General features: G+C 36.3%; 1 protein-coding gene across 8 annotated transcripts in view; it reads left to right on the top strand.

Moving 5' to 3' along the window:
* Window positions 1-22,539, top strand: part of LOC107742539 (serine/threonine-protein kinase DCLK2-like) — a 52,871-nt gene that overhangs the window by 20,721 nt on the left and 9,611 nt on the right. For 4 of the 8 annotated variants that reach the window (XM_016555546.1, XM_016555545.1, XM_016555550.1 and 1 more), the window contains exons 3-15: window positions 5,756-5,885; window positions 9,846-9,953; window positions 10,124-10,180; window positions 13,230-13,324; window positions 15,287-15,334; window positions 17,038-17,122; window positions 17,546-17,651; window positions 17,985-18,042; window positions 18,803-18,922; window positions 19,829-19,975; window positions 20,257-20,390; window positions 20,534-20,611; window positions 21,082-21,178. In XM_016555546.1, the coding sequence (XP_016411032.1) occupies window positions 5,756-5,885; window positions 9,846-9,953; window positions 10,124-10,180; window positions 13,230-13,324; window positions 15,287-15,334; window positions 17,038-17,122; window positions 17,546-17,651; window positions 17,985-18,042; window positions 18,803-18,922; window positions 19,829-19,975; window positions 20,257-20,390; window positions 20,534-20,611; window positions 21,082-21,178 (1,263 nt within the window). The remainder of the gene's footprint in view (window positions 1-5,755; window positions 5,886-9,845; window positions 9,954-10,123; window positions 10,181-13,229; window positions 13,325-15,286; window positions 15,335-17,037; window positions 17,123-17,545; window positions 17,652-17,984; window positions 18,043-18,802; window positions 18,923-19,828; window positions 19,976-20,256; window positions 20,391-20,533; window positions 20,612-21,081; window positions 21,179-22,539) is intronic. The other 4 variants (XM_016555549.1, XM_016555548.1, XM_016555547.1 and 1 more) reach the window with 3 other exon arrangements.

The raw sequence follows: 22,539 nt of genomic DNA, 5'->3' as shown, positions 1-22,539 counted from the left end.
ACTTGATAGATAAAACCATGTCTGCATTTGTGATTGGAGAAATGACAAACAAAGTCCTCCATAAAATGTGCTGCACACATCTGAATATTTGGGTTGAAGTGTTCTGGAACAGTGTTGTAAATACAACTTAACCACTGATTTCTAGTTGTGTCCTCTTTTGAAAGACCAAAAAGAGAATTTTCGCTTTCGCAACGAAAAACACAGCACTTCACGACATGGCGGCGGCAACAACAATACTACAGCGAGAATAAAAGTTACGCCTTCTTTCTTTGCATGAACATTTGGGTGGCGTTATGCAAATCTTCCAACATTGTGACGTAGACAAGTGGGGGCGTGTTAGAATGAGCCGTTTTAGGTAGGCGTGTCTGACTCTTAACTTTTATAAAGAATATCTCTTTGGATTTGAGACTTTAGTCTTTGCAACTTTACAGATCTTCTTTATGCACCAAGAGCTTGTAACACTCCAAAGAGAAAGGAAAAATTTAAATAGCATCATATGACTCCTTTAAAGGCTCTGTGGTGAAGCTATAGCTGAAAACAGCCATGGCCATGTAAACTTCTTTGAGGAGATAAATTCAAAAACATTGTGCCATACAAACTGGTAATTACAAGCTTGTAAACCAAGCACTGCCCTTTTAGTAATTTAGTTATTATTGTATAGAAACCATATAGGCTAACTACCATATATAGTTTTACCTGTGTCTACCGTGATCTTACTAATATAGTGCAGTTAAACTCTGAATTCTATACAGAACAATGGCAACTACTATACAAAGGATCATTTAACAAAAGATCTTTGAAGTTTAGATGCCATGAATTAAGGATAAGACTTTCTTCTCTTTAAATATTTTTAGTTCTAATGCATTTTAAATAAAGAAAAATGCCTGATGAAAGATCAACATCAGTAACATTATACAAATGCTATTGTTGTTAAAAGGATAGTTCACTCAAAAATGAAAATTGCATCATCATGTACTCACCCTCATGTCATTCTAAACCTGTATGACTGACTTTCTTATCTGGAACATAAAGGAAGAACATTTGAGAGATTTGAAGAAAGTGGGTAACCAAACAGTTACTGTTTCCCATTGACTTCTTACTGTTTAGTTACCCACATTCTTCAAAATATCTTCATCTGTAATTAATAGGTTTCACAGGTTTGGAATGACGTGAGGGCGAGCACTGTGGGTGAGAGCTTGGAAATGTCCTGAGTATACTGGTAACCAGCAATAACATGGTTATAACTGTTTAAATTTGCACGTTGCAGTATTTTTCATGCTGTCCATGTCATGTTTTGGCATTTTACAAAATTGGTACAAACAAATTTATGCATAATGTTAAAGGGAATAGGAGGTGTAACTTGCTGAAAGGCCCCTAAGATATTTATGGTGCTTCTGCTTCTAAAAACGTTATAGAAATTAGGAATGGCAGTATATTACAAGAAGTTTCAATAACTGAATATTATTTAGTGTTTACACTTTTGATTACCGTGATTACAGTGGGTTTTTTTTCAATTCATTTTTTGCTCACAAATATTTCTACCCAATAAAATATTTTAGAGCCTGAGAAAACTAGAAAAAGTATATACTTTAAGTACATTTCCACTTTTTAGGATTTTATGATTTCCATGACCTTTCTAGGTCCACATATCCCTCATTTTCCCAGGTATTCTATGACAGTGAGAATGATTTAATGTTTTGGAGTAACTAATTAAATAAAAAATGTAATGTAAGCGTACATATTAGCTGGTATGTCTTATTTTAAATCATTTTAAGCCATCTTGGAAGTGAGCTAAGGCTCCCAGTTGAGAACTGGTGCTTTAGTGACAAGCTGTTCCTAAAGGTCCTATTTTTGCACTCTCTTTCCTGACAGTTTATGCGCTCTTGAACCTTGGTTGACAAAAATAGTTATCTTGTGTTACTACCAGTCAGTTTACCAAAACACTTTTGGCTCCATTCCAGACTACTTCATTTTACAGATCCAAGATATCAGCTAAAACGTTTCAGGCATGTTTAATAGTCTCCCAGTGTGGCTTTAGTCTGTTACTCTGCTCGGGCCAACAACTGGGCCCATATGCTCCTCTGATCTGCTGATTGATGGGGATACTGCTTAAGACACATCCCACTGACTGGCCATGTGGATTCCTTACAGTTCAGAATTGTATGTGATTCAGAGGGAACTGCTTTAAGGGGTTGCTTTTAAAATTGTGCTTAAAATGGGATTTTAAAGTTATTAGTAAGAGTATTGTGACTTGCGAATAATGTTGCTAATCATTTAAATCATACTAATAATGCTGAATTTGCTAAGGAAGCTAAACAGTGGCTCAAAGAGGCTGAAATGCTGGAGCGAGTTGTTGTGTTGTGATGTCTTTTTATGTGTGCAGTGAGGATATTTAAAGACCTCATTGCCATTAGCGGCTGTTGAATAGCTCATTATCATTAGAATCATGTTAATAAAGTAGAAGAGTGATCTTGGAGAAATTCTCTCTTGGCCTTTTGTGTCTTTTTCTGTACAGTGTCAGGATCATGAAGGGGAAGAGGGGGCTGTGTTCCTCTCCATCTGTCTGATCTTTTACTCAGTTCCATGTAGCAGTGTGTGTGTGTTTGATGGAGCTCCACATTGGGACCATCTGTTTTTTGCTGCCCACCTCCATGAGTGGAGGAGTGGGCTGAAATCCGGACATCATTTTTTGCCCACTGCCACTGCGGTTGCGAGTATATGTGGGTGTGTTTTCATGTACTCTCAAAATGTTTCTTTTCTTTATTGCTAGTGACGCATTGTATATTACTCAGCCTGAATGCAGAGTTGATGAATTGGCCCAAAATATTTGGCCAAAATGTATTTTTTTGGTTTCAGAATAAATAGTTTGCAGGGCCGAAATCGTAGACTGAAACAGTGATGTTTAATTAGCACTTGTCAGATGGTGCATTTTGACTGTGTCAGTGTATCGTGCTGTAATGGGCAGCTCCTATGAAGAAGAACCAGGTCTGCTTGGGCATTTTGTCCTTTTTAGGATTGCATCTTGGGACATCATGTCCTATATTTGGTTTGTTTAGATGTCTTTGGTTTGTGTTCCATTTGTATTTCGCTCAAACTGCACCAGAGTTTGTTCGAAAGTGAACTGAAAAGGTGGTTCTCTGTCTGCATGTTTGGTGCCCAACAATGGCACTGCTCAAATGAATTGCACTAACATAGCAATTGTACCAGAGTTTGCTTTAAACGAATCAAACCTGTCAAGTATGAACATGTCCAAAGTCTCAGTGTTCAAAAATGTTGCTATGATGCTCTTTAAATAAGGGATAATGTACACCCAGTCAGTTGTTATCGCAGAATAAATAATTAGACACGAAATATTGAAACAAAAGCTTCCGTGAAGAAAGCAGTTGCTAGCAAGTGGCAAGTTCAAACTAGACGGACATAAATATATATGGTACAGTCATACTACTTATTACACAGCATTTCACCACATGGATAATTATGACAATAAAAGATATTGATTTAAGATGAAAGATGAAATTTGTAAAATCTTAGCAGTTTATCTTACAATCCATTACAGTGTACAAAACAATCGTCGCAAAATGGCAGCAGCTTCTTTTGTATTAAACAAGAGAGATCAAGGGCCCTATTTTAACGATTTATGTGTATGGTCTAACGCGCACGGCGCAGGTGCACTTAGGGCGTGTCCAAATCCACTTTTACGAGTTTAACAATGGGGAAAACGGTTGGCGCGCCCAGCGCATGGTCTAAAAGAGTTGTCCCTATTCGCTTAATGAGTAATGGGTGTGCTTTGGGCATAACGTGCAATAAACCAATCAGAGTCTCATCTCCCATTCAGTTGCCTCAAAATAGCAACACGCCAGCAATGTGCCTGAACACACCTTGTTTTCAGACCAGCACGCCCATGGGCGCACAAATGGGTGCAAATGCATTTGCTATTTAAACAACATGGTGCAGGATGTGAAAATGACAACTGTGTCGGGCTGAAACTAGCAAAAAACACTTGCGCCGCATTGCGCTTGGTGTATGATAGGGCCCCAAGTCTGCGATACCAGGATTACATAATTACATTTTTTGTACAGAGAATATTGATTTGAGTTTTAATATTTTATTAGCCAACCAAACGCAAAGCTTCCATGAACAAAAAATGTTACCAGCAAGCGAATAGCACCGACTTCCGTTATCCGGATGAGCCTGTGTTATTAGTTTTTACCAGTTGTTATCGGGAAATAACATACCTCGGAATGTGGTGATTGACCAATCAGAACTGAATTTTCCACAGAGCCGTGTAATAATATGGGATAACAGATCCCATATCTAAATCAATTTCAGCAGCAGCATGGATTAAATCGATTATTGATTGATTGATTGATTGAGTGACCGATTATTAAAGGGATAGTTCACCCAAAAATGACAATTCTGTCATTAATTACTCACCCTAATGTTGTTCCAAACCTGTAAGACCTTCGTTCATCTTCGGAACACACATTAAGATATTTTTGATGAATTCCGAGAGCTCTCTGACCCTCCCATAGACAGCAAGGATCCTAACACGATCAAGGTCCAGAAGGGTAGTAAGTACATCGTTACAATAATCCATGTGACATCAGTGGTTCAACCGTAATTTTACGAAGCTACGAGAATACTTTTTGTGAGCAAAGAAAACTAAAATAACAACTTTATTCAACATTTCCTCTCCTCTGCATCACCCTGGCGCCATTTTGGAGAGTATCACATACGTAAACAACGTATGCAGCGTATGTACGCGGATATGTTGTTTACGTTCAGATCAAAGCGCAAACAATGTATCCGCATACATATGTTGCATACGTTGTTTTCGTATGTGATACTCTCCAAAATGGTGCCAGGGTGACGTGGAGGAGACGAATTGTTTAAAAAAAGTTTTTATTTTTGTTTTCTTTGCGCACAAAAAGTATTCTCGTAGCTTCGTAAAATTATGGCTGAACCACTGATGTCACATGGATTATTGCAACGGTGTCCTTACTAGCTTTCTGGACCTTGATCGTGTCAGGATCCTTGCTGTCTATGGGAGGGTCAGAGAGCTCTCAGATTTGATCACAAATATCTTAATTTGTGTTCCGAAGATGAACGAAGGTCTTACAGGTTTGGAACGAAATGAGGGTGAGTAATTAATGACAGATTTTTCATTTTTGGGTGAACTATCCCTTTAAATAAACTTTATTTTTGGTTTTCAGCAAAATGAAAGCTTTAATTTTGGTTTCAGTAAAAAATTTATTTCAGTGCATCAGCATCTAAAAGACCATGTTTGGCCTTCCCAGGTATTTTTCTCCATGTAGAACAATATTGAAATACAACTTAAATCCATCCTTTTTGGTATGTTTTCCATTTTCTTGCTGTATTCAAGGTGATCTGACTCAGTATTAAAATTCAAATGTGTTTTTAGCTATTGGTAGGCCGACACGGAATCTGCACCCAGATAAATCTCATTGATACAATTCTACAACCATGGTTTTAGCTATCAATAAGAGTGTAGTACCTCCAGTTCCATTTAGATGTTATTATGTTTAAATACATTTGTGAAAATAAATGTGCAAACAGTCTGCAGTCTGAGTCCAGCTATTGGTATTTCAAACTCCTGGTCTAGATATTCTGCAGTGCAGTATTGTGAACTACTACACGCTTTATCAGTTCATCAGTCACATGGTTACTTCCATTCATTTCTCAAACAGTGTTTCTCTCTTTTTCTCTTCCCCCACCCCTTCCTCTCTCTGTCCAGATTACATGTTTGCAAGATTTTTTCGGGGACGATGACGTGTTCATCGCGTGCGGGCCTGAGAAGTACCGTTACGCACAGGACGATTTTGTGTTGGATCACAGTGGTAAGGCTTCCACAGCCTTTATAACCGGTAGGCTCAGCTAAACACTAACTTCATTTCAACCCAGTGTCTCTCATATTAAACTCTAATAATATATTTGTATCCCTTCACTACGCATCTAGGAACACACCATGCACGGATATAGATACATGGCTGTTTTAAATGCATTTGAAACAAATGATTAAATATTAAGTTTATTTGGCTCATCACATTTTTAGCCATGGTCTGTTATTGTATAAACAATAAAAGTAATTGTCTTCATAATAAAAATAAGCATTTATCTAATTGTATAAGTACAACCAGTGAGCTGATTACTGTATGTCCTGAAAACGGGAGCAGGAAAAAATTCCAATAAAAGAAAATGCCTCAGAAAATTGACAGCAGTTTTCAGCATAACAATAAGCTGTTAGTCAAAGTAAGGATAGTCAAAGTAAGGATTGTGACAACACTAGAACACTTCTTTTTATAATCACTGATCTAATCTACTAAAGCCGGTTGTCATTAATAGACCTTTAAGCTATTTTAAAGTCCTCTGATTTGCCATTGTATTCATGCAACAGTCATAATCATAATCTTGATCATTTATTCAATTAATTTTGCAGGCCTGCTTTTTGTTTCAGTGTTTTCTGTTTAATAGCCGAGACCATTTAGAATTTTACATTTACAGGAGATTGAGATTTGTTTGTATATATTTGTTTGCATTATAATTAACATACACTACTAAATGTTTGGGGTCAGTTTTTTGTAAAGAAATTAATACTTTTGTTCAGCAAGGATGCATTAATTTGATCAAAAGTGAAAGTAAAGACATTTATAATGTTACAAAAGATTTCTATTTTAAATAAATGCTGTTCTTTTTTAACTTTATATGCATCAAAGAATCCTGAAAATAAATCTATTACAGTTTCCACAAAAAATTAGCAGCAAACGTTTTTAGCATTGATAGTAAAAGTAAATGTTGGTTAAAATTGTCATCAGCTTTAATATAAACTTACCAATACTACTATCTTATTATCTGCACAAAAAACACCACACAGTTGTCACCTTCAGAAAAAGAAGTGATAGTATTTTAATAGTATCTTTTCTATAATGGACTCGTTCATTCACATTCATTCACTAGGCTCCAAAAATTAATTCATGTTCCAGAATGAACACAACTGTCAGAGGAAGTGACCTTGTTATGAGCAGTTCCTCACCATTGTTCATTGTGTAGTTTGTGTACTAGTGAACATGATAATGCAGGTGGGGAAGTGAAGACGATCTGCAGCTGTGACTTTCAAATAAAATCATTTAACTTTGCCTATAATTTTCATCCTGCTTTGCTGAAACGCCTCCAGTTTTAGTAGCATTTACCACACACACACACTTGATAACTTGATTCATAGCTGTGTGAATTTAGTTCATCTGCTTGGCATTTTGTCCTAGTTCTTCTTCGCTGCCCCACTTAGGTTAAGTAGGACTTTTCCAAAAATATAAAGAAACGGTAAGTTTGCGTCTGACAGTATTTACTGCTCAACCTTTTCTTTCCGCAGCAGAAGTGGAGTGTCCTTAAAACGCAAGCCCACCACAAATCTAAATCTTCTGTAACTAAAGAACTCATTACACGTTCTCTCTCAGATTCTGCTGTTAAATGCTTAAATTAAGCTCCATGAAACAGATTAGCTGGGCAGTAATGGCATTTTAATAATGGCATTCGGCTTGTTTTATCTTCATCACTCCACGATCTGGTACTCATCAGCTAATTTATCACTGCTCGGCGTCATTAGCAAGTGGCGTGTAATCGACAGGACAGATCAGGCCCAGTAGCTGCTGTACAGGATGAGTCATTCATTACTAAAGTTCTGCACCCACTGCTCTCATTAGAACGATGGTGTGCTTTCATAGGCCTTGAGTACTAGACAATTTGATTACGCCTCTGCGGAAAGCTTCACACTCTTGGCACAAGTGAATTTGGAACAAGTATGTCAGCTGATACCACTCATTTACTAAGAGGCATCTGTATTAGCCTTGATACAAGCATGCTTTGGTATGTGTATCCATGTATGTCTGTCCTGTCTGTGTCTGTTTTCAGAAAAGTCAATAATGGTGGCACATGCTTAAATTACTAAATTTATACATTTACATTCAGAAGTTTGGGGTCAGTAGGATTTTTTAAAGAAATTAATACTGTTATTTTAGCAAGGACACCTTCAATTTATCAAAAGTGACAGTAAAGACTTTTACTAAACTGTATTTATTCCCTGAAGGTTTATCATAATATTAGTCAAGGCTTTTTGCACCAGTTACTTCATCATTTCTACATTCTCTTTGACCCTTAGAATTAACCAGAATGTTTTCTTCAGTGTTGCCAGATCATAAATGTCCAAGTATCACACTAGAAGCTCAAAATTATCGTATTTGGAAGAAAATTATTGTACACGAGTCAAACGTGCTATATTGCTAAACTATCGACCTTAGCTTTGAGAGAGCTCGTGAGAGAGAGTCATTCTCCACAAAGACTGGCCGAGAAGACATAACGTGAGATGAGATGGACGACATGTAACACCACGTTCACGTTCTCCTCACAATCATGACGGTAGACGTAGGATCCACAGCTAGATCAACGAGTATAGAAGACCTATGATTTACAACGACCATCATTTGAAGTGCCACAAAATTCTGAAATTATCGTAAATTATGGGAAGTTTTTCATTATTGATCATATATCGTCCAGAGGTCAAAAGTATCATACAAATACGATACTTATCGTACAAATACAATGATTATCTTATGTCTGGCAACACTGCCATACTTTTATTGTTACTAAAAAATTTATAAATAAATAAAAATAAATGCATGTATTGATGTTTCAAAAAATGTGAAGCAGCACAACTGTTTTCAGCATTAATGATAATAAGAAATGTTTCTTGAGCAGTAAATCAGTATATTAGAATGATTTCTCAAGGATCGTGTGACACTGAAGGCTGGAGTAATGATGCTGAACATTTAGCTTTGATATCACAGGAATAAGCTACATTTATTAAACCATTAATTTAAATTGTAAAAATGTTTCACAATATTACTGTTTACTGTATTTTTGATCAAATAAATGCAGCTTTGGTGAGTGTAAGAGATTTCTTTCAAAAACATTTTTAAAAATCCCCAAACTTTTGAAATGTAATGTACAATTAGTCAACCAGGCAGCGAGATTAATTATTTGGAATGGGTGGAGACAATACGTTCTCCTATTTTTTCTTGTGTCTTTGGGAATGTTTGCAAAAGAGGCATCATGAGACATTATAAGACAAGCATATACATGGGGAAGTTGTGGCCTAATGGTTAGAGAGTTGGTCTCGTAACCCAAAGGTTGCGGGTTCGTGTCTCGTACCGGCAGGGATTGTTGGTGGAGGGAGTGAATGTACAGCGCTCTCTCCCACCTTCAATACCACGACTGAGGTGCCCTTGAGCAAGGCACCGAACTCCCAACTGCTCCCCGAGCGCCGCAGCAAAAAAATGCTCCGGGTGTGTGCTCACGGTGTGTGTGTGTTCACTGCTGTGGGTGGAGACAATACGTTCTCCTATTTTTTCTTGTGTCTTTGGGAATGTTTGCAAAAGAGGCATCATGAGACATTATAAGACAAGCATATACATGGGGAAGTTGTGGCCTAATGGTTAGAGAGTTGGTCTCGTAACCCAAAGGTTGCGGGTTCGAGTCTTGTACCGGCAGGGATTGTAGGTGGGGGGGGTGAATGTACAGCGCTCTCTCCCACCTTCAATACCACGACTGAGGTGCCCTTGAGCAAGGCACTGAACCCCCAACTGCTCCCCGAGGGCCGCAGCAAAAAAATGGCTGCCCACTGCTCCGGGTGTGTGCTCACAGTGTGTGTGTGTTCACTGCTGTGTGTGTGCACTTTGGATGGGATAAATGCAGAGCACTAATTCTGAGTATGGGTCACCATACTTGGCCACATGTCACGTCACATTGCTCATTTATATTGCCTCTGTGTCCAGAATGTCAGGTTCTCAAATCCTCCTATTCTGCTCGTTCTGCTCCCCCTGTGAGATACTCTGGTAGTAAAAGTCCAGGAACCACCCGCCGCAGCAAATCCCCTGGATCTGGTGAGGATACACTGCACCACCACTAGCACAATCCTGTTACCACATAAACATTTGTTTAAAAATGTAACATTCCTTAACAACAGCATTCAATAACTGTGATGACTCACATGTCTCTTCCTGTCATTTTTTCTGTTCTATTCCTTGTTAAATTGCTTTCCTCCCTGCTCTAGTGAGAAGAACAGCAGGACAATTCTCTACAAATAGCCAATCTCCAGTCAAATCACCAAGTAAGTATTTCTCAAGGTTTATTGAACCAAAAATGGTCATAATTTAGTTTTACATGACCATTTCCAATTTCTCTTTGACCCTTAGAATTAAAGCAAAAGTATTGCTACCGTACCTTTAAGACTTCTAAAGGTAAATCACTTCAGTTATGATTGGCTAACCTCTTCACATGTGAACTGAGTAAAGGTGTGGTCACATTTAACCCTTGGTCAGTGAATTTTTCCAGTAGGAGTCCTTGCGAGTTGAAATTTTTAGCGTGATGACGAAAGTTTTACCCATGCAGGTAAGTTTCAGGTTGGTCACATGGTTTCACCACGTTGACAGCAGTTGCTTGCTTTGAAAGTCTATTGATAATAGTCAATGGATCTTTTTTGTCAGCAAAATTTCGCTAAAGTGACCACATCTTAACAGTGCCCCCTACCAAGCTAAATACCAAATAGGCATTGATAAGTAAAAAGTAGGCTGTCATGTGTTCATTTTCTTTTCAATCACAACCATATCCATTATGAACAACTGATACTTAAATGCTAGTTCTTGTTGCCTTTACCATAACCAAGACTAACCTATGAGCTGACAACTAGAGAATCTGACAGCCCTATGAAATTCTTGAGGAATTTCCACGTATGATGTTGAATTTACCTAAAGGACATTCATCTATGGAATGAGCTGTACATGACCTCTAACCCTTTGGTGCAGCATTCAATCATGCTAACAGCTCTCCTTCATGGCCTTCCAAATCCATCAGCTAGTCTAGAGAGCTATTTAAAACTCACTTGCTGGCCACTGCCCCGAACCCTGGCATGCACATACTCTAATCTATCAGACATACCAAATTGGATGTGTACACTAAATGCAGGCATCCTCATCTGCTTTCTGCTTAGAAGGGCTAATGCAGTACACACACACACACTAAATTCCTGTGCCCGTGAACTATAAGGGCTCTCTTGCATGCCTGGAGAGAAATCTGCTCATGCCCCCATCGACAAACTCAGCGGGAAATGCCAAGAGCAGCATTTCTGCAAATCCCTGCTCCCTGCGGATTCTGACGCACTTGGGATGCGCTCCATAATGTGAATTTTTTTTTTTTTTCTAAATTATTCTACTACTACTACTGTATCTGGGTGACATTAATTGTTTTTATAACACTATTTTAGAGTGGCCTTTTACAGTGATCTAGTCAATTCTATGATTTAGCCTTGTGGATTTGGCTGCAGGTGAGTGGTGCATGTGAAGCCTTGTTGTGTCTGCGTGTTAAGAGACTTATTCTGGGCCCAGGAGACTTATGCTGCACACACATATGTAGCTGTACACATTTTCTGAGTGGTAGTTCTGTTCATATGGAGTTGTTTCTTTTCACAATTTTACGTTCATTTTTCCTGTCATTTAGCCAGCAGTTCATTTTATCTATGTACCTAAAGGAATGTAAGTATTTCTGACAAATGTACATGTGAACTATGTACACTAACACAGTGGTTCTCAAACTTTGTGACTAGGCTAGTAGGTTTCCTCTGGTATATCAGCTGTGAAGACAAGGTTACACAAACTATGGGAGTCCATATATTAAAATAAGCAACTAAAATAATTATAATTAATAATACAATTTAAATCATTACATTTCAGGATTCCATAAGTTTTAAGCTGAATGCTCTTCAAGGTTCCCACTCTTTTTAACCCATGTATTTGAATTATTTGTTCAGTTGTTTGGGATCTACTGAATAAGAATATATCCATAGCTTTCTGAGACATGCTAACTTTTATTAAAGATTGACTTATTTTAAGTCATTTGAAGTCATTATGATGCCCCTTAGTGGACCCCGGCCCCCTTGGTTGAGAATAAGTACAATAACATAAGAATAAGACTTCAGTTTTATGTATTATATAGGTAGAAAAAAGATGCCTTGTTCTGCATAAAAGGCATAGTTCACCCAAAAATGATAATTATGTTATCATTGATATAATCCTTAAGCTATATGATTATTTTTTTTTATTTTAGAACACAGAATGTTGGCACTGTTTTAGTCCAAACAATGTAAGTGAATGGTGACCATGTGTTGTCAATTTGCAAAAGTGAAAAAAGCTCCATAAAATTACCATAAATGTAGTTCATATGACTCACTGCAAAACAAGTCTTCTGAAGCCATATAATAGCTTTGTGTGAGGAAAATAAGAATTTTAGTTGTCATTCCCCTCCACTATAACTTTCAAACCTAATTTAAATTCACTTATGGCCAGTTACTTTTAAAAGTAATGCATTACAATATTGCGCTACTCAATAAAAATGTAACTAATTGCATTACTTAGTTACTTTTTATGGAATGTAATGAGTTATGTTACTTTTGCATTACTTTTTTGTCAAAGTAATGCAAAAGTTATATTTTTGCCAACTGTAAAGGACCGTTCACACCAAAAGTGAAATTAATAAGCCTCAGGCTGGAAGAAATACCTCTGCTTCTACACCTCACTCGCAATTTCTCTCAGCATGGGGACATTAGAGGTGTCAGTGAATAAATGGAAAAACACTTGCATTACTTATTTGAAAAAGTAACTTAGATATTTTGTTGTAAATTTAAAAAGTAATGCGTTACTTAGTTACTTGAAAAAAGTAATCTGATTACATAACTTGCATTACTTGTAATCCATTACCCCCAACACTGCTGTATATAATCACACATTCAAATTGCACTAAAAAAGATTTTACAGTTGCAATGAGTAGGAACAATATGATTTTTGATAACTGGGAAATCATATCGACTCGCCATTTGGAAACAAGCCTTTTGTTTGTCTTTTTGTTGTCTGCGGAAGAAAGTAAGTCATGCAGGTTTGATGAAAATGAAGTAATGAAATTTGATGAAGCAAATGAAAATTTTGACCAGCTGATATTATGCAGGCAATATCATCTTACAGACTGAAATGTATTCAACACTGTTACTAATGTCTAAGACAATGCATGTGCAGCATAAAATAAGCAGTGTAAGAAGTAACACTGTGTGACATTGTGTTTTTTTTTTCTCTGTTCTCTGTCTCCCTCCCTCTTCCTGTCACACTCCTCAGTAAATGGAGTCCCGAACAGCCAAATCACTACCCCCAAATCCACCAAATCCTCCAGTTCCTCCCCGACCAGCCCCCGCAGCATGCACAACTTCAAGGTAAACCCGTTGGCATGGCAACAGGCTTCCACTGTGCTGCTAATCAGTTTACTGGCAAAACATGGCGAGTTTTAGAGTTTTAGAATAGATTATTTCTTCATCAAGTCAAAAATAAGATCAGGCTTCTGGATGCTGACTCATGGATGACAGCATCATAACACTCTCACTCCTGATTAAGAGTTTAGTGAAGCTGCCTAAATTATTCCCTCACAACAAATTGAAGCTGCAGTTGTAACGCCCCTAAATTTCTTCAGGTTAGACTGATGACACTTTATAACTTCACTTTTTTCTATACTTTCGAATGCTGTTCGGGGGGGAAAAAAAAGATTTTGAATTAGAAGTTCTATATTTTATTACTGCTGTCTAAATTTAAAAATGTCTAACTTTGATGATATATACAAGTGTTTACCTTTTTATTCCTGTGTTGTTTGTTAAATGGGAACATGACTGACATATCAGTAATATATATAATTATATAATATTATATATGACGTATATTATATATAGTAGATAAAGTAGATTATATATAAAGTAATATTATATATTATAGGCCTATATATAATAAATATTTAAAAAATGCAGTGAACATTGTTTCATTAAAGTATTTAGTCAGAATATGTTCTTTGATTTAAAAGCTTATCAACATATAATAAAAGTACATATTATAAAAAAAGTATAATATTTTATATTTTGTTATATAAGAATCTCTGCAGTGATATTAACAGCAATGATATTTCTTTACGGTACAGTTGCCTATGTCACTTATTGTTTAAAATTCAATATTTTGATCAAATCATTCACAGCGTAAATATTTTAATGCTATTTTTACTATTGTAACATGTATGTAAAGTACATGTTACTTACAGGCAGGCAGGTGTGCTAAACAATTTAAAAATATGTTACTTGCCCCTGATTTTCCTTATTAGAGTTTCCACACCATACAACATTAGAGGGTGTTTAGTAGTTGTCTGTATAGTGGTGGTCTAATATCAGTATTGTTTCAGCATTATCTTCTAAGGACATAGAAGTCTTCATCAGCACTTGTAACAGAAAATCCGAAAATCCGCTCTGATAAGCCTAATCACTCCTATTCTTGGAAGCATTGTGAGTCTAGGCATTGAGATCTTGCTGAGATCTGACTGCAGATCTGTAATTAAACCAAAGGTCAAAGTCAAGTATGATCATAGCCTCGAGAACTGCTGGTGTTAATCTGCTTAACTGACCTGTCTATCAGACAGTAAGCTTCTTCTCTTACGGGTGCTATCTTTAAAGCTTCTTGAGAGCACAAGGAGAATTTGAATGACAAGGGGACACTTTCATTCATTTTTAGAGAGGATTTAGTGGTAGATTTAATTGTGAATAGTGAGATATTTGGCACATACTCACTAAGTCAATTTATAGGAAAATCTCAAATGGGATTTCAATTTTCTTTTTCTTTTTTTTTCCTGAGAGATCAATACAATTAAAAGGACATGGCATGCAATTAAAGCATGGCATTTTAGAGCATTCAAACATTCGGAATTGAAATGAATAAATATGAATTTATTTGGCCAATGTTAAGCATATTAATTTAATCTCTTGTATGTCATAAATTGCCTTATTTATTTAATTTTTTTTGTTCTACTCTAGTATGGTCTCTGAGATTAAAAAAAAGTTCAATTTTAGTTAAGTGAAAAGTGTATTAAATTATATGAAGTCTAACAAGCTATATAAAACCAATGTCTGCAAATTGAGAAATATGCTATTTTCAGAAACTTGTGAATGTCTATTATGAAACAAATTTTTCATAGTATTCTACCATTTTTGTGTTTTTTTATACCGGAGATATGGCTGGATGAGTGGTTTGATGGAAAGTTGCTTGTCAGGCTGGTTCTTTGCACATTGTTCCTGAGATTTCAAGCTAATTTTAGACCAAACGCGCCAACATTGTGGTTACATAAATATCTTCCCACTTGCCTTTAGTTTAGTTGCAACAAACGGATGGGAGTCCCCCTCCGTCTCTCTGTACAGGTATTATGAAACTCTGCCTTCTGTAGCAGCATTCAAATGAGCTGCAGTTCCTTCTGGGTATTCAAGTTTTTAGTTGGGAATCTTACATAAATGATTGTATGATTGATTCAGTCATTTTAACAGCATAGTATTTGGCCGTATATTTTAACTTACAATCCATTGGAGTATTTGAATCCTTCAAAACAGCTTGTGATACCCAACTGGTACTCGTATACCTAGACAGAGGAATCCTGTGGCCTCTATTAAACCAGCTTTAACCAGGATGCTGCCAGTATTTGTCTCCATTGGCTTACTTAGTCCTCTCTCACATGTCACTGTCACTTCAGTTTAATTCTTATTTGGCTGCTGAATCAAGATAACATGCAGGCTTTTTAACCATACTGATTGCCAGACCATTTTAAATCTTTTAAGACTAGGTCCATTATTTTTTGTGTCAGTCACATGCAGTTTGTCTTCCAGACAGCTCTTTTTGTGTCCTCATCAGCCATTTATTTCACTAGGGATGACGCTCAGTGTCAGATGGCAGTGTGTTATTGATAAAAAATATTATGCTTTATTTGAAGGTTTAGTATAATCGCATAGCTGCTACAGTATAACCAGTTCACATTGCTTTTGTTTTTACCAGGGCTGGGCAATATAACAAACATTGATGATTTGTAATGATTTGGTTATAAATATCACAATGCTTTTAGCTCTTTTTTTATTTGGACATTGGCTTGTTTTGCAATCCTTGTAACACGCACCTTGTTGACTGTTACGACATTTTAATATCTGTGAACTGTTAATCTTTTATATATGCAGTAAAAGACACAGAAACATTTACACTTATAAAAAGTGATATATTATGTTAGTCTTGATGTAATGAAATTAGTGAAATAAGGTAATAATGCATACTTTTCCAAAATGTATTTTACTATTTAATATTTTATCTTTTAATGCTTTTAATAGCATCATGTGTTTACTTGCCAGGAATATGGATTTGTGAATCAGGAAGGTAGTAAATGTGATTTTTTTTTAACCAATAATGAATATTCATAGCACATTCAACAAAGATGCAGCTTCACCTGTTTCAGGAAAAGCTTGTTTTATTACCTTTTTTGAAATTCATCTAAATTACTTAATCAAACTATGATTCAACTAAATCTTAAAATCACTCAGAAAATGTTAACTGGAGTTTTATTTTCAGTAAAACTACACAGTTGTTCAGAAGTTTGGGGACAGTATATTTTAAAATGTTATTTATTCCTTTGATGGCAAAGTTGAATTTTCAGAATCCTTGTGTTCATTCTGCACTGTGTTTCATTTTGAAAAACACCTTGATTTGAGCATACAACCAATTATTCCAGATTGGCTGGTATCAAATGTAAATGTTTAAGAATTTGTCATTTAAAAAACCTATATTGATGTATTAATCTAAATAATGTCTATGATGGTCAAGGCTCTGTCTTGAATACTTTTACTTACTACTTAATACACTTACGCTTGGCTACATTTGATGTTTGGTTGATTTAATGGTTCATCTGATTGGGGAAAGAAATCACTCACTTAATACATTTCATATCAACTGCATAAATATCATACTTTTTTTTTGATTGTTATATCGCCCAGCCCTATCACTGTAGTATGTAAATAAAACATCTGTAGCGCTTTTAAGGAGTTCTAAATGTTTTAGGTCTTGTGACTTATTTTGTCTCTGTTTGCAGATTCCAGCACATCACTCCTCTGCAACCAATGTGAACGGCTCCTCTGAGACTCACCAACAACACAACAACAGTGTGAGCCCTGAAGGTAAACATCCACCCGAAATGAATCAGTCATGCACTCACTCACCTTGGATCTTACTGTGTTTCAAGCCCAGAAGTCCCCAAAGGGCATTTCAGGGGTATGACGAGGTTTGGCGGTGAAAGTGCTGACACATGCCACTCTGTGCCACATTTGCTCAGGCGCTCTCCCACACTTTCACACACTGTGGTGGCAGTGTATGAGCAAACGTCACTGCTCAGCAGCACATGAGTCAGAATGACCTTCAGCAATTTTCTGCATAGTGCACTAACCAAATTTAAACTGCTGGATGTGGATGTTGGGGCTAATCTGTTATTTGGGGGTTTTACAAAACATTCCTCTGCCTCATTGTTTTCACCTTAGTTTTGATCATGTGGTATGAAAATTATATTCTTTCAGTCTGATGTGTTAAATGTTTGTTCCCTTTAGTTAATGGAAACAGGAACCGTGCTGCTTCCACAATTATGGACAAGTACAAAATTGGCAAAGTTATAGGTGATGGGAACTTCGCTGTGGTAAAGGAGTGTGTCGAACGGTAAGAAAATGACTAGTTACAAGATGTTTTTTTCTGTCAGAAAAAGATATAATGGGTCTACGGGGTCCAGTAAAATTGGGTTGCAGTTTGTTTGTTCTCCATTCTAAGCTTGTTATTGTCATGATCTCTGATTAAAATGCATAAAGAATACTGTCTACATCTAGATGCAGTTTGCCTGTTTGTATTTTTAGGCTAAAATGTTCAAAGGAAGATCTCTTGTGCTCTCAAAGGACATCCACTTTATAAATTGGTTCCTGAGGCTCTGAATGCACTCAAAACAAACCATCATTAACCTCCTTGAAACAAAGTCTATTGTTCTGTCTCTTTCCATAGATCCACTGGAAAGGAGTTTGCACTGAAGATCATTGATAAAAACAAATGCAGAGGCAAAGTGAGTTGGACTTTACAGACTTTTTGCAACACCAGCCAGCCAATGGAGAGAGTGAACTGAGAAAATACCAGGCATAAATATTCCTTACCAGCCATGAAACTGTGTTTAGCATTGTTTTTATTGGTAATACATACTGTATAGTTTGTCCTTACGACAATGCAATTATAGCTGTTTATGAGTTTTGAGCACTGGCTGTAAAGTTGGGTTATTGCAATGCCAATTATTTACATCTCAGTGGTCTGAAATTTTTGGTCCATTTAATATGGCTGATTAGATATTTTATGGATTGCCATTTATCCAGCATGCTGCAGTTTTTGCAAGTCATGGGAGAAAAGGCCTACAGATGAGACCCAATTTTCCTAAAGGTGTAAATCCCTTTGTTGGAATGGTAAATTGTCTCCCCAAACTGTTGCAACAAAGTTGTAATGTCATTGTATGCTGCTAAATTTTGAATTCTTTTCACTAGAATTACTGGAATAGCAAGACCTGTTATTTACAAGGGGTGTTCACATACTTTTGGCCATGTACTGTATGAATGATATGTAAACAGCTTACCATATTATATTGGTGGCCAATGTCTCATAATCTAATTTCAGTCTGTGCTTTAACGGAGGAAGTTAGTTTCCTGTTTGCCTGGTTTCCTGCAAGAGCAAACCTCAGGAATTCATGCAGAGTTATGCCTCGACAGCTAAAGACAAAAGACTGCTGAGAGTTGCTGTACGGTTGGGAATTTGTTGTGACACATGCTTTGAACACACAGGAGCACCTGATCGAGTGTGAGGTGGCAGTGTTGAGGCGTGTTAAGCATCCTAATATCATCATGCTGATTGAGGAGGTGGATACGCCCACTGAGCTCTATCTAGTCATGGAACTTGTGAAGGTGCTGTTTGTTAGTCACCACAGTTTATACATCTCTCAACATTGCACACTTACACGTGTTCTTACCACACTGCACTAAAGACAACATAAAATAAATATTGATGCTATTTTTTTCTTGATAAATAAATCTGGTCTTATTGTGCATGATTCATCAGTGTACACGGACAACAAAGTTTGTTTTCATATCTTTTATAAAAATATAACGCTTCTGAAACTTCTAAACGTTAATATTACTGTATATTTAATTCTTCGATTTTTAATATATCATTTGCTGTTTATTTTGTTTTTATTTCAGACACTACCATTCAAAAGTTTGTCATCTCTAAAATCTTTTTTTTTTTTAAGTCTTTAATGCTTACCAAAGCTGCATTTAATTGAACAATACAGTAAAAACAGTCATTTTCTGAAATATTAATTCAATTTAAAATAACTTTCTTTTAATTTACTTTAAATATATTTTATTATTTTTTAATATTTTTCAGTATATATTATAATGGAATTTATTCCTTTGATGGCAAAGCTGAATATCTATACACATTTTTTTTTAGGATTCTTGATGAAAATCATTTATTTGAGATAGAAATCTTTTGTAACAAAATAAATGTCTTTTAACTTTTGACCTGTAGTGTATGTATAAATTAAAGCTAATAATATAATATAATATAATATAATATAATATAATATAATATAAACTCAGATGCACCCTACATTATAGGAAAGTTAAATGCATTGTAAATTCTGTGTATTGTTGTCAGCTACATTGCACTAAATGACTGCATTCAATATTAAACTCTTGGCCCCATAGAAAGGCAGAAACATGTTTGTTACCTCTAGGTTAAAGTGTGTTTTATACAGAATACAGAGATAGAGATTTTTAGTTGTTTGTATTGACATCTGTGTGTTTCAGGGTGGAGATCTGTTTGATGCAATCACCTCCTCAACAAAATACACTGAAAGAGATGCTAGTGTAATGGTATTCAACCTGGCGGCAGCTCTCAAATATCTGCACAGAATGTGTATCGTCCATCGAGACATCAAACCTGAGAATCTGCTGGTACGCACATATACACAGACAAACATATCCTCAAAAGAGACATTACATATACAATATACAGGTATATACACATACACACCTTGCACAGAGACAATAAATCTGAAAATACTTTAGTTCACATAACTTTAACACATACACAGCAGTACAGAAATACAAAACCTGTGAAGAAAACAACTTTGCATTTTGCAAATGGAAAATGACTTAAGGTATGTCAAGAAGAAAAAAATGTAAATCCAGGTGGATAAAAATGATCCTTTTGCTTTTCCCTATGTGTGTTGTAGGTGTGTGAGTATCCTAATGGTACAAAGACCTTAAAGTTGGGTGATTTTGGCTTGGCCACAGTGGTTGAAGGGCCACTGTACACTGTTTGTGGAACACCCACTTATGTTGCCCCAGAAATCATAGCAGAGTCAGGGTAAGAATCACTGATTGTTTTGTTTATATATATATATATATATATCATCATTGTTTTTCTAAAGTGATATTGCTATGGAGACCTTTAAAAAGCTGGGGGCTGAATGTTAGTAACTGTGTCTTCCTGTCTGGGCATCGCCGCAGATACGGGCTAAAAGTGGACATCTGGGCAGCTGGAGTAATCACCTACATCCTCCTATGTGGCTTCCCACCGTTCCGCAGGTATCACTAGATAGTACCTGTTCAGTCCTTCATGTTAATAAACTACAGTGTTTAAAAGCTAATGTTTAGTCTCATGTTGTTCATATTGCTCATGTTTTGTATACAGTGGGTACGGAAAGTATTCAGACCCCCTTAAATTTTTTGCATCTTTCCCAAAAAGACTCATGGCTGTATTAGATCAAATGGGTGCTTCTACTAAATACTGAGCATTTTTCAGTTTTTCTTTTTTAATAAATTTGCAAAAATGTCAACAATTCTGTGTTTCTCTGTCAATATGGGGTGCTGTGTGTACATTAATGAGGAAAAAAAATTAACTTAAATGATTTTAGCAAATGGCTGCAATATAACAAAGAGTGAAAAATTTAAGGGGGTCTGAATACTTTCCGTACCCACTGTATATTGTACTCAGCAGTTGTTGTACATGAAATGTATGTTTTTATTGTCTATGTGCTTGCCATTTGTTTTTGTAGTGAGAATAACCTCCAGGAGGACCTATTTGATCAGATCCTGGCGGGGCGTTTAGATTTCCCATCACCCTTTTGGGACAATATCACGGATTCTGCTAAAGTGAGTACAGACAAACATATCATGACAATATTTAAAGGAGTAAAACACTAAAAGGAACTTAAGGTTTTCTTAAAATGTCGAATTTGCTAGAAATGTACTCACCCACTGGCCATTCAAGATGTAGATGAGTTTGTTTCTTTATCGGAACAGATTTGGAGTAATTTAGCGTGACATCACTTGCTCACCAATGGATCCTCTGCTGTAAATGGGTGCCATCAGAATGAGTTTATAAAAACATCAGAATAATCTACAAATAATCCCCACAACTCCACAGTGAGGCAAAAAGCTGCGTGTTTGTAATAAATCCATAATTGTTTTTATACTCAATACATCGCTCTCAGCTAAAATGCAAGTCCTCTATTCATGATATTGCTTTCTCCAGTGAAAAAGTAGTCTTATCTGAATCAGAGAAATATGCACAGATCAAGCACCATTTGCAAGTGAAAATGGTCCAAAGCTATTTCTTACAAACTTGCAGGTTTTTCATTTCACAAGACATTAATTGATGGACTGGAGTGGTGTGGATTACTTGTGGATTATTGTGATGTTTTTATCAGCAGTTTGAACTCTCCTTCCGACGGCACCCATTCACTGCAGAGCATCAGCAACTAATGTAATGCTAAAATTCTCTATTCTCTAATTTCTGATGAAGAAACAAACTCATATATATCTTGAATGACATGAGGGTGCGTAAATTTGCAGCAAATTTTCATTTTTGGCTGAGCTATTCCTTTAGCATGCTTTAAAACACACTGTCTCACCCTCACTCATTTATCTCGACATCCTTCATTCTTTATGCTATTCTCAATTCTGACTGCACCCTACTCGGTTTCATCCTACTCACATCATTATATCATCTCATTCACATCCTCCTCCTTTCACATTCACCCCATCCAGCTTTAGAACTGTTTTGCGTGCTGGGTTTCTAACATCTTTCTCTGCAACGAATGACAGAATTTTTGCTGTGTATGCAAATGTGGACAAGCACACCTTTTTTTTAGATCATGTTAATGGTCTTTTTAAATGGAAACCAGGTCAGTATATCCTTTGTCTGGTCTTAATTAAGCCCCATGTGTCATAATTACTATCAAAATTCAAATTCAAATTTTGAAAAGGAAAAAATATTCTCTTTGGGCCTAAACATAATCCAGAAACATTTGATCATTAGGATTGGGACTAAATGTCTCACTTAGACTAATGTCTTACAAACTAAAGGCCCTTTTCTGAAACTTACCATAATTCCTTAACTTTAAGCACAAAGACCTGTTGTACCTTTTCTGTTTTTATGCTAAAAATTAGGGCTGGGTTTTGATACAAATTTCACGATTCGATTCGATTCTCATTCACAAGCTTGCGATTCA

Source organism: Sinocyclocheilus rhinocerous, unplaced genomic scaffold, assembly GCF_001515625.1.
Source record: "Sinocyclocheilus rhinocerous isolate Xijiao unplaced genomic scaffold, SAMN03320098_v1.1 scaffold1158, whole genome shotgun sequence".
Lineage (NCBI taxonomy): Eukaryota > Metazoa > Chordata > Actinopteri > Cypriniformes > Cyprinidae > Sinocyclocheilus > Sinocyclocheilus rhinocerous.
This window is presented reverse-complemented; position numbering and strand designations above follow the sequence as displayed.